Source organism: Varanus komodoensis, unplaced genomic scaffold (assembly GCF_004798865.1).
Source record: "Varanus komodoensis strain SLA01 unplaced genomic scaffold, ASM479886v1 scaffold16, whole genome shotgun sequence".
In the NCBI taxonomy this organism is placed as follows: Eukaryota; Metazoa; Chordata; class Lepidosauria; order Squamata; family Varanidae; genus Varanus; species Varanus komodoensis.
In genome coordinates this window covers 8,930,662-8,942,743 of record NW_025335468.1, presented here as the reverse complement: position 1 = coordinate 8,942,743, position 12,082 = coordinate 8,930,662, and the positions used below count along the sequence as shown (strand labels likewise).

Below are 12,082 nucleotides of genomic sequence, written 5' to 3'. Positions count from 1 at the left end.
TAAAACAAGAGACTCGTTAATATTATCCAGATAAAATCAATTGTTAAAATGACTAGAAAATAAAGTTGTTTTTGCCTGGCAACAAAAAGATTATAGTGAGGGCACCAAGCACCACCACTGCTTTTAGAGGCTGTTCCAATGGTGGGGTTCAACTACTGAGAAGATAGATCCTAGCAGTGGGTATGACTATTCTTGGTGCCTACTTACTAGCATGGTCCTTTGGGCAACGCTGCCCCTTCCTCTGTGAAGCGAAGGACTGAGCAGAAGTCAGTGTGGCCTAAAATTTTTGGAGCTTTGGGGTATGAGCTATTTTGCTACAAGGCAAGAAAACTGGTGCCTTTCTGGTCCTTCTGCTCTCTGACTAGGAAAAGATAAATCATTTCTTCACTGAGATAGCATCTGAAAAATGTAATTATATTGGGCCTATTTTATTACTGGCTACTTACCATCTTCTGATGGAAGATTTCCAAATAGAACATTTTTCTTCAGAAGTGGAATGCATGAGGCAATGAGAGTGGGAGGCAATAGACAGACACAGGATAATGGGGAAAATGATGGAGACCTAGGACAACAGTTCTGCTTAGACCAGCACGACAAACCTTTTGCACAAGGCTCCTAATTGCTGTATTTTCTATTGGTTTTGTTGCAGAACTGATTATCGGGGTCCACCGCTAGGACATCGGTGGGCAGAGACTAGGCAAAAGCAACGGAGGCACCAGGTCCAGGGTAACCGAGCTGCAGGCAAGACAGAGTTCAAGGGCAAGGTTTGATGGGAGCTCCAAATCATGGTCATGGAACAGGCTGAGGTCAGGAAGCACGAGAAAGCATGAGGGAAGAACACGGATGTGGTCAGGATCAAGCCAAGGGTTAAGAACCAGGAGCTGCTTGCTGCAACTATTCTCACAGAGCTCGTAATACTGACGTGCCAGAAAGATATTCCTGCACTTTCGGCAGATCTGTCTGAAAGGTAGACTTGTCAAAGACAATGTAATGTTGCCCTTCTGTATCAAAGACTCAGTTTTCCCAATGCCCAAATCCCGTATAACCACAATTTCATAGTATTACACATGCAATTCAAGTTACTTTGATGCCAAGTTCTTAGAAATCTCTAGGTAACAAAGGGTTTCATAAGCGTCTGTCCCTTCTTTTATTGTGCCTTTTCTATTTTACATTGTCTTTTTATCTTTATTTGCACTTTTCCAGTCTCTCATTATGTTTCAATGTGTTCTTGTATATGCTGCATTTTTCCCTAGTAACTGTCTATGTCTCTTTAGACTGAGGTGATCGCCCATAGTGAGTTGTGAGGCTTTGTCTATTACAAAATAGACAAATGGCATCTCCAGGCAGTTACAGGCAAATGGCATCTTCAGCAATTAAACCAAACATTTTCCAAACAGTGAAATATATTGTTCATGGCTGCAGATGTCCTACTGCTATAAGATACCATTGTTCAGTTTATATTTTATATAAAATAATTTATTTTAGTTTTAATTTATATACTAAATGAGAATCAGGACACTCAATTATGCATCTTCTATTTCTGTCTTTCAGTCTATTGTTACTTCTTATGTATTGTTTGCAATGGACAATGTCAGTGAGCAATAAAAAAGGATTGTGTGTCCTTTAGTAGCGACCAAGAAAGGCAGTTCTATCCTAGTTCTTGATTGATGGACACACTGAACTGTATCAAGTACAATGCTCAGGATTCTCAAAATGAAGAAATCCAATGTTTACTGGCAATCTGAACGAATGGCTATACTGCCTTGCCCAAGTCAAGCCAATCAATTTCCAAATCAAATGCCAGCTTCAGTCACAAGGGAGAACATAGTATAAAAATACCATCCATAAAATGAGACTTACAGATTTTAAAAAGCTGAATGAAAATAAAGCATTTTTAAACAAACAGAATTAAAAGTGTGACAGTTGAAATAAACAGCCCCGGCCAATGAAAACCTGCTGCAAGAACAGACCAGTTTATATGCCAAAAACGTGCCTAAGTAAAAACAACTCTCCTTATCAGTGGCAGAACAATCCAATGGGGAGCCCCCGGTAAAAAGGTGCTCTCTTGTGTGTCCCCAGCTAATGTGCCTCTGATGACAGTCGGGCTGTCCTTTAATGACCTTAAACAGCTGGCAGGCACATAAGGGAGAACGTGCGGTTTCAGGTAGCCTGGCTCCTGGGGCTTTACGGAACGTAACCAGCACTTTGAATTGTGCTCAGAAACAGTTAATGCAACTATCACAGCAAGGGAGTCAAGCACCTTCTGGAACCGCCCCCGGCGCACAATCTCGCCACAGCATGCTGGGCCAACTGAAGTTTCAAACAGTGTTTAAAAGGCAGCCCCCACATACAGTAGTCCAAATGAGATGTGACCGAGTCAGGCATGAGCATGCCGACATCTTTAGGAATTGGCCCAAATGGCATGCTCGTCCCAGCCATACAGACGCATCCCTCACCACCATCAGAATCTGGGCATCCAAGTTAGTGGCTGGACCCAGAGTACATGCAAACTATGAGGCTGAGTCTTCAGGGGGATCCATCACAGACTGAATTCCTGTTTCCTGATGTGCCCTTTGACTAACCAGGATTGCCTTTGTCTTGTCTGGAATACCTTTTGATTTGTTTGCTCCCATTCTGATACCAGACACTGACTCAGAACTAGAACAGTTTCTTTCAGTTTAGATGGAAAGGAGTGATGGAATTGGGTGTCACCAGCATACAGGTGACACTGATCCCCACAGTCCAGACAACCTCATCCAGCAATTCATGCATGTGTAAAGATGGAACCATGGCAGCTAACAGAATTCCCCCAGCACCACCTTCTGAAACCAACTCTCCAAGAAAACGGAAAGCCATCATAGACTAGTGTCTCTATGTTCCACCTCAGAGAGATACCTCAGAAGAACATCACGGTCAATGATATTGAAGCTGCCTAGAGGCCTAACAGTATCAACATGGACACACTCCCTCTGCCCAGTGCCATTGTCTAAGAGTGTGTGAAATTGGATAGCAAGCATTTCTTCATTTACCACTTTTCATCGATAAGACCACTATCTGACACCACACATTTATGCTGATAAAGTTAGAGTTACAACTGCATAGTATGTTCTTTTTTTGTGCACAGTGAAAAACATGAATATATCTGGCAGGCACCTCAGGAAAACTGAACTTGCTTAAGAAATCCTCTTAACTTCATACAATGTGAACCTTGGAAAACAGAACTGGAGTGCTCCTTTGGGGGATCTTTGCAATCCAGTTTTATTTTTCCCACCCTGAATGATTTGATGTCCTCAGAAAACTGCTCACTCCTAGCTCCAGATCATTGAAGAACAGGTCCTAAAGCAAGTTCCTACGATTCTGCCTCTTACATTTCTCCATTGTGGGAACTGTCCATTTAACTCTGCTTCCTGCTTGCTCTTCTTTACCCAGTTGCCAATTCATAAGAGGCTCTTTTGTCCCCACACTAGGTGATGAGCTTTGTCAAAAGCTTTTTGAACATCCAAGTACAGAACTTCCACTGGATCACCTAATCCATATACTTGTTGACACTCTCAAAGAACTCTCTTAAATGTTGGCTATTGTTCAGCAAGACATTTGTTCTATGTGCTAGATAATGCCTTCTTTAAATAATACTTTCTGACAATTTACCCAGGACAGATATTGCATTAACTTTCCTGGATCCTCACCCCAACTGGGATTTAAAAGCTGGTATTACTCTGGCTACTCTGGCAGTCCTCTAGTGAAGGGTAGTCTTGGGGATTTGTTCTATGTCAAAAAGGCCCAGACCATAATCTCTTGTCATCACTATTTGCCTCAGTACCTCAGACTCTCTTTCTTCAAAAGCTGGTTCAGACATGCCTTCTGCCCTACAAGACTTCTTGAAACACATGTTGTATGTCATGCAAGAGATCAGACATGGTCTTCCCTGCAGGCTGGTAGGAGCTACTACGTGGCACCAAGCTGGAATTCTTCCTTCAAGAGGGTGAAGCCCATTACCAAACCCTGACGCCGTCTGTTTCCCAGATCCCACTTCAGATGGATGTTCTGACTACTTACCACCGCCATGGCGCTCTCCAGTTCTCTCACAGTGCCAACAATACCCACCAGTGCAGCAATGGTAAGAATGATGCTCAGGCATATCCCAGTGTAGAAAACTGAGGAACAGAGATAGGATACCAATAAGAACAGGAAGTGCTGCCATTTTAAGAAGCTGTCCACTCAATCACTATTCTGCAGTAGGTAGTATCCTTTCCAGAAATGGACCGAAAGGCTTTCCTTAAGCCCTGGTTTTGTAAGGAAAGCTGCACTGCAGACAGCACTGGTTGCTTCTGTGCATCATGGTCTAATTCCTAAGAAAATTTCCAACGAAATCAATTCCAACACTGTTCTGACCATTTTAAAAAAATATCCTGCCTTTTATGTGAGAAAGGACACTCTGCCATATTCTGATGTGAAACAGGAGGCACTGAAGGCCTCCGCTAAATCAAGGATGCAGAATCTATTGTTCACAGGCATGATCCTGGCCTGTGGAGCCTTTTAGGGACCCTGCATCGGGCAGGGTTTGGCTTCCCAGGCCATCGCTCTGTAGGAATCATCTGCTGGAGGTAATCCCTGCTCTTATCTCTGTCCTGATACAGGTGACAGCAGTGACAGTAGTGATGCAGTTGACAGCAGCCACCAGGCGATCCTGCATAGTGCCCCCATTTCTGTGCACAAGGCAAAATGCAGCACATGGTCCTTGTGAGCCCCTTTCTCCATCTCAGCAGGAAGAACACAGACATGCAACGATGGCAGCAAAGGTCACCGTGCCCCAGTCGCAGCCAGCCAGTGCAGAGCCATCTTCCAGAGGAGAGATGGAACAACCTGTGCCACCACACGGGGAGGAACGCCAATGATCACGCAGAATATGTCAGAAGGTACACTCCATCTCCTATGTCTTTCCCAATTCTCTTTGCAATTTCCAAGTCTTATCTTGGGTTTTCTCCCATTTAGAGCTAGTAGGTCATTAAAGTTGGTTGACTTAAAAAAAAAGTCTGACTACTGATTAAATCATTTTAACTGACCTTTTAATGATTAAACTTAAATCCATTTGCATATCCCCAACATTTCAATATAGATGCCATTTTGAGATATTAAATTTTGCAAAGCTACCACAGTGTTAGAAGGAAAGGTCATCTTTTAACATTTTCTTTTCACATTCTCTATTGTAATAACATACCAGTCACAAAATACCAGAAAGGATGAAAGTGTACCCTCACATTTCAATTCCAACTTAAAATGTGCTCTCAGAGGTTTAAATTGCCCTTACTGATTCATCAGTCAAAGCATTTGTTGATCAATCTGTGATTAAACTGATGTAAATTTTCAGCTAGAAAGAAAGGTTTGCAACAAACAGATCAATTTAAATTCAGTGCAGCGATGGGATGTCCCCTTGCTCTCCCCCACACTCTGGCTTCTCATGAGGCTGCAGCTCTCCTCTGGAGGAGGAATCTGTTCTGCCTGTGATTTCCATTGGCAGACAGGAAGGATGAAATCCAGCCCAAAGACTCCAGGATTTCTTTGGCACATGCACATAAAGCCTAGGAATTGCCACTGTGAGTCCTATTTAAAATAGCACGTGAAATAAGCAAAATAATACATTTTTGCCTCTGAAGCAAAATTGGTGAACTTTTACCTTGCACAGTAAAGTTACAAGAGCGAACCTTAACCAGGGTTTCTGTTCCCCAGAGCCTCTGGCACTTACCTATGGTGTGCAAGGTTCTGTAGGAGGAGTTTGTGTCCAAAGAGACATCGTTTATTACAGTGAAGTGCTTGCCCCGATAGGTGACGATGGTCAATATGCTGACTGATAGTCCAAGCAGCTGAAAAGGAAAAGGAAGTTAACAGAGGAAAACCAAAGGATGGACTGCAAATCAGATAGGAGCTAGGATGAATGATGCTTTGGTCCATGTAGGTTATTTCACATTTATTTATTTGATTTGACTACCCTGCTTTTGGAACAAAAATAAGGCCAGCAGATATATTAAATCTTTTAGTGGGTTTTTATTTTAGTCATTGGGTGAGACTCCAAGAATCAACCGCTTGCAGAAATCTACACTTCGAAAATCATTCAATAAATTAAGATTTTAAATGCAAATATTGCACAGTAAAATTCAGCATCTGTAATGCACTCAGTTATATTCATTTCAAGAAAATTAAGAGATAAGTTGGCTGATGCCATTTTAAAAATATGTCAGTGGCTATCTCATGGTCATTATGAAAAAGCAAAAGAAAAAAAAATATATCCACTGAAGAGCAGATCCATTAGCACCTTCCTTTAAGTTATTGGCAATGCATTTTTTCTGTTTGTGGCCTGGGGTATTGAAGAGAATTATGGCCATCAGGTAAAAAGTCCACACAATCCACTCTTTGCTTGGTCCTGCAGTGACAAAAGTGAGAACTGTATGGATCTTTAGACATTCTACCTTTTAACACCACTACAGATGCCATGACTTGAAATCTGGCAAGAGTAAATTCTCTCAAATTAAAAACATTAGCCCTGAAATGATTATCCTCCAGACTTGGTTTGTACTGTGGTAAAGTATACCATTCGGCAATCTTTCCCATTCTAAGAGACAAATGGTCTTAGTGTGTGTATCACAGACTCCGAACTGAACCATCGGTGTGCGGATGTTCTCCTGGGCCTCCTTTTGAGGAAGCCCAGCAGGCCGTGGCTCATTTCCCACCAGCATCTGGCCCATTGTGCTTAATCTTCTGTGGAGGAGGCTGACCTCAACACAGCTTATTCCATCCCTGCTTGGCTTGGTGGCCACTTGGGTTGTGATGGAGCACCTTCTGCTTGGTCTCCTCTGGGGGAAACCAAGCAGAATGTGAATGGGTTTTTTTGGGGGGAGGGGGGCTGTCATGTGTCACTCCATTAAGTCCCATTCTGTGATTTGGGGTGGAGAGGAGCTTCCCCAAGCAGGAGCATCCCCCACTCTGGCTGGTGGGGACCCCCTGCAAGTCAGAGTGAAGGTAGCTCTGTTCCTGTTTGTTATCACCATGAGCACCTGCTCTAATCACAGCACTTCCTGCCACCAGTGGGGGGAGGTGTAGCTATGGGGAGAGGAAGGACAACTCAGAGTTTTTGCTGGGTCTCCCAGGGTACCTGCGGGAGGAGCAAGAGGGCAGGAGGATGGGGAGGTGGCTCGCACCACGATGTGCCCGCGCATTTGTTAGGCACACGGAGGGTCCTGGGGCAAACAAGCCGTACTGTGTCACTCTCTATGCAGAGAGGATTGTTGTATCATGTGAACTGCCCTCAGTGTGATGTCTCTACTTCTGCTTCTATTCAGTTTTAGTTGAACCAATTTGTCCTTTATGGCTTTTGTGACCTCCAAAAGGTACTGCTACTTGCTTTGATGTGTTCTGAACTTTTTGAACGATGAAAGTTACCAAATGAAATTATACACAGTACACAAATTACGCATTCACACACACAGTGCCACCAACTGACTAGACAAGGAATGCATATAGGCAACTTTACATACTTATACTATAGGCTCTGTATAATCCTTCTGTGCCATTCTGAAAGTTAGAATCAGAAGTCAACTCTCAGGACACTAAGATACAGCAAGCTTGTTGCAAGTCAAGTTCCTTAGTGTACTTTCCTCCCCTCCCCAATTGACACTGTAATAATGGTTGACTTCCTGCACTTGCTACTTTTTAAGAAAATCCATAACACTAAATGTATATGTTATATATCCCTATATATTTTATATATAGCAAGAGATTATTAAAAGTAATTATGTATAAACTTCTGCCAGGTGATCATGCATAAACTGCAGCCCAAATATCCATATATTTGTCCATTTGTAAACACCTAAAGACGACCCCCTGTTCAAAAATCAAAACTCTCATACAGTCTTCTACCCATTGTGCTAGTGCAGCTGGCTGATTGTTGTTCGGATGTTGTAGTATTAGTCTTTTAGCTGTCGAAAGGACACAGTAAGTCCATTTGCACTGATCTTGTACTAAAGTCCAAGAGAAGAATCACAGAATCGTATAGCTGGAAGGGGCCTAGAAAGCCACCGGGTCCAATCCCCTGCTCAGTGCAGGACTCACGCCTCTCATCCAGAGTCTTACCAGGATTGACTTGGCTTAGTTTTCAAGGTTAGGCAGGATCAGGCAGTTCAGGCCATATGGATCATGTACTGTTAAAGATCTTTCCTTCACAAAATGTATCCAAATTGTTACCTCCTCCCTTAAGGAAGGAGTTTTTGGCAGACCATATGACTAAGAGACGCATTAGCTACATTATGCCTTCCACAACTGGCTGATCGAGAGACATTGTGGCATGCAGTATACTCAGAGCATCCATTTTTGCTCAATTGGACATAACTCTTCTGAAAAGATGCCAGTCAATCACGCCATTGATAAGGTAAGATAAGGTACTCCAATTCATTATTCCATTCTTGCTCAAGACCCTCTGTAACATATTTATACACCAATAATTGATATGGATACACATGGATTGTAGGCTTACATAGTCATTCAGCTTCAATCAATACTTCCAAAAACACACATGTCTCTGAAACAGTGAAAGCAGCCAAACAAATGTTTCAATTGCATATATTTCCATTTTGCCATAGCTGGCAATTTACAGTTAGCATGCAAAGTGGGAAATGGCAGAAAGTTAATCATTGGGATTTACAAGCTAATCCCAAGTAAAAATCAGGCAACCTGAGATCTCAGTAATAAACTTATTCATTTAGTTATTTACTCTCTTAATAGTTTGACATATATCTCTAGAGATTCTAAAGTAAGTAATAAACTCAGCACAAAGTTTAAGTCGTCAGTTAGTTACTATATTATGGAGTATATTGTTTGCAGTCAACCCCAGTTCACACTTTGACTAGTTGATAGAATAACCAGATAAATATCCAAATTTATTAATCCATCAAGGCTGGAACAGATGACTGGAGTTAAAATCATTGGCATAAAGAATAAGTTCATTTTCTGAAGCATTATACACATGTACATGAATATTAGAGGTTTTTTAGTTAGCATATACCAGCTTCGACATATAGGACAAATATCAATGGAGAGAGAGGATATCCCTATCTGGTACCTCTCTCAACCAGGAAAAATACCAGACTGCTGGTCATAGCTCTAGCACTTGGGTTTTCATATAAAACTTGAAATTCTGGAGGAAAACAAAAATTTCGCAATGTGGCAAAAATAAATTTCCAATGAATTTTATCAAAAGCTTTCTCTGCATCCAAAGAAATAATAGGAGCTATACCTGTTTTGTCCTTATTTTATGAAATCAGATCTACAGCTAATCAGAGATTGGCAGCCTTCTACTTGTTTTTATTAAATCCCATCTGATCCAGTTGGATTAACATTGTAATGGCTTGTGTGCCAGCCAGAACTGTACTTAATATTTTGTTGCCAACATTAAGCAGTGAAATAGGTTGATAATTAGCATGCAATCTATATCAGGCTGGGAATGATAGTAATATAGACATGGCTAAGTGCTGACAATACAGAACCCCATGAAGAGATGATGTTATACAGATGACAAGCCTGGGAATCAAAAACTTTTTATACCACTCAACTGAAAATCCATCCAGACCACCTGATTTTCACGTTGGTTATTAGTTTTGTAATTTCCTCAATATGCAAAGGTGCCAAGATCACCAAACAAAGACTGTCATGCTTTGGTCATGTCATGAGAACTGACCAACTGAGTCAAAAAGTCAGTCATGCTGGGAGTCATCAGCAGAAAAAGGAGGAGCCGCCCCAGCTGGACCCCATGAAGAAAGACACTGGGATGGACATGGAGGTCTTGAAGGAAGCAGTGCAAGACAGAGAGGCCTAGAGAGCACTGATCCACGGGGTGCCCAAGGGTCCGACACAACTGATTGGTCGACGGCGAAGACACAAAGGTGCCATTAAGAGCTACACGTCCTGCTCTAGACATTTCACAAGCTCTGCTAAAAATTCTCAGTTAAATATTAAAGGACTGTGATAAGCATATTCAGTAGTCAGATGAAAGTCTTCTTGTAATGTCAAGCCTTGCAGCAAGACAGACTCTACATAATCTGTCAGCCTTACCTCTGAGCAAGCATTCGCAATGTAGCTCTCCATGGGGAAGCTTCCAAAAGCGAAACTTAGGTGGAGGCTGTATTGTGAAAGGCCAACACTGCAAACTCATGTGCAATAATTCTGACCGTCAAAAAAATCCAGGGGCCCCTGTAGTGCTTCAACTGAGTCTTGGAGAAGTTCTGTCTTCCTGTACTGATGAGACAGCTCCAAAAGCACCATTTTCAGCAGAGTAACAATTTCATTTTCTTCTCCCCTCACTGCCCATTTTAGAAACCTTACCAGGTGGAAGATTAGGTGCAGTTCCAACACTTTTGGAAGCAGCCATGATAAACTCCTTTAACAAATCCTCACAGGCTTCAAGTAGTTACAAAATTAAATTATTCTTAACGCTATGAGCAGTCTAGCAAAAAGTAAATTAAAAAAATGCTGGTGTTAATAGCATTTTTCAGAGATGAAAATTAGGAGATACTGCAGCATGGCAGACAACTTTCTTTCCTCTTAAGCCCTCATGTTCATCTGAGCAGCTGAATAGGGTTCATACAACTGTATGGAACATGGTTTCCATGTGCGCTCAATTCTTACAGTGCATCAAATAATTCAGATGGGGGAAGAGCCATGTAACTTCATGGAGGGTGGGAAAGCCATCTGGACAGAATGCATGATTAATCCAGATTGAATATTACTGTCTACCAACCATTCATTATTTTATCTTCTTGCCTGCTTACTGAATTCAAGCAGTACCCATATCCTCTGAGCAGAACCAGCATAGACTCAGTTATATGGTGGGTAAAAACTTATAAAAGTGCCACTGACAATGCAAGGGAAGGGTAGCGGTGGGAAGCCTCTTGCCAGCTGAGGAAAGGGAGAACGGGCAATAGTTCCAACAGCTACTTTTCAGAACCTTCACGGAGCTGCAGGCAAATCGTGCCGACTCATCCGCATAGATGGCCTTGTGAAGAAGTGACCCATCCTGAGATGATTCGTCTCATTGTACCACTGACAAAATTCCCAGATACTTTAATCAATGGCATTTATAAGTCAGTGGGCCTTGTTTTCAAGAAATACTTTCCATTCACAATAAATCCCAACAGCGAAAAGCTTTGTTTCACAGAAATTACTCCAAAAACTCATCTCAAGTTGCATCTCCCAGATATAGGTCAACAAATAGGGTTATTTCAGAAATTTAAATGCATATCGTTCTTATTACAATACACAAGGAGACGACTGATACACGGTTTAAGCCATTAAATTTCGCGAGAGTTTTTTCTGAGACCTCTAGAATGACATGACAAAACCCCCACAAGCTTCTGACTAAGAGAAGGCTCTGCTGTGGAGAAGTGATAAGACGTTAGATACACTGGCGACTCTTGCAGCTTAAGAATACAACACACATATTTCTTTAAAATTAACTTCAGGTAATAGTTTTGTTAATGAAATTAAATTACCACCTCTGGTAAAATTGCAGTAATCTGTTTAGTCAGCACAATTTCTGCAAAGCTCCCACTTCATTACCATAACGAAGAGGCTGGCTGCCAGCAGCTGACACTTCACAGCTCGGACCCAGTATCTCCACTTCATGTTTTCCTCTTCTTACCAGCTACTGACAATCATTCTACCACAGGAGTTGCTAAAGAGCATGTTTGTAAAGATGGGTGGGCTTGCAGGAAGCGCTTGCGTCAGTGCTTCTTGAGAAACGTGATTCTATTGGTCTCCTAATACAGTTCCCTGTGAGAGCACTAAGACTTTCCATTCATGTTTCTCCAAAAGATTAACTTCGATAACTGCCAAAACAGCAAGGTTTCACATGACCTCACAGTAACTTCTTTGTGCAGAAGAAGGTCATGGTCAATACTCGAGGAGCTATATGCTCCAGAGGGCCAGGAGGAGGACCCTCTGGAGCTGGAATCAGCAATCCGTAGTCTTCAACCTAATCTCAAAAGTCCTTGCAAGGGACCAGTTCAGACCTCTGGCAAGGCAGCTCTTCTCCTCTCCA

At 42.1% G+C, this 12,082-nt stretch overlaps 1 protein-coding gene across 2 annotated transcripts in view; it reads right to left on the bottom strand.

Moving 5' to 3' along the window:
* TSPAN32 (tetraspanin 32) overlaps positions 1–11,746 on the bottom strand; it is a 53,688-nt gene extending 41,942 nt beyond the window's left edge. For both annotated transcript variants that reach the window (XM_044425540.1, XM_044425541.1), the window contains exons 1-3: positions 11,602–11,746; positions 5,744–5,861; positions 4,057–4,154 (exon numbers count right to left, since the gene is read on the bottom strand). In XM_044425540.1, the coding sequence (XP_044281475.1) occupies positions 4,057–4,154; positions 5,744–5,861; positions 11,602–11,667 (282 nt within the window). In that variant the 5' untranslated portion in view covers positions 11,668–11,746. The remainder of the gene's footprint in view (positions 1–4,056; positions 4,155–5,743; positions 5,862–11,601) is intronic.
* Between the last annotated feature and the right edge of the window lie 336 nt (positions 11,747–12,082).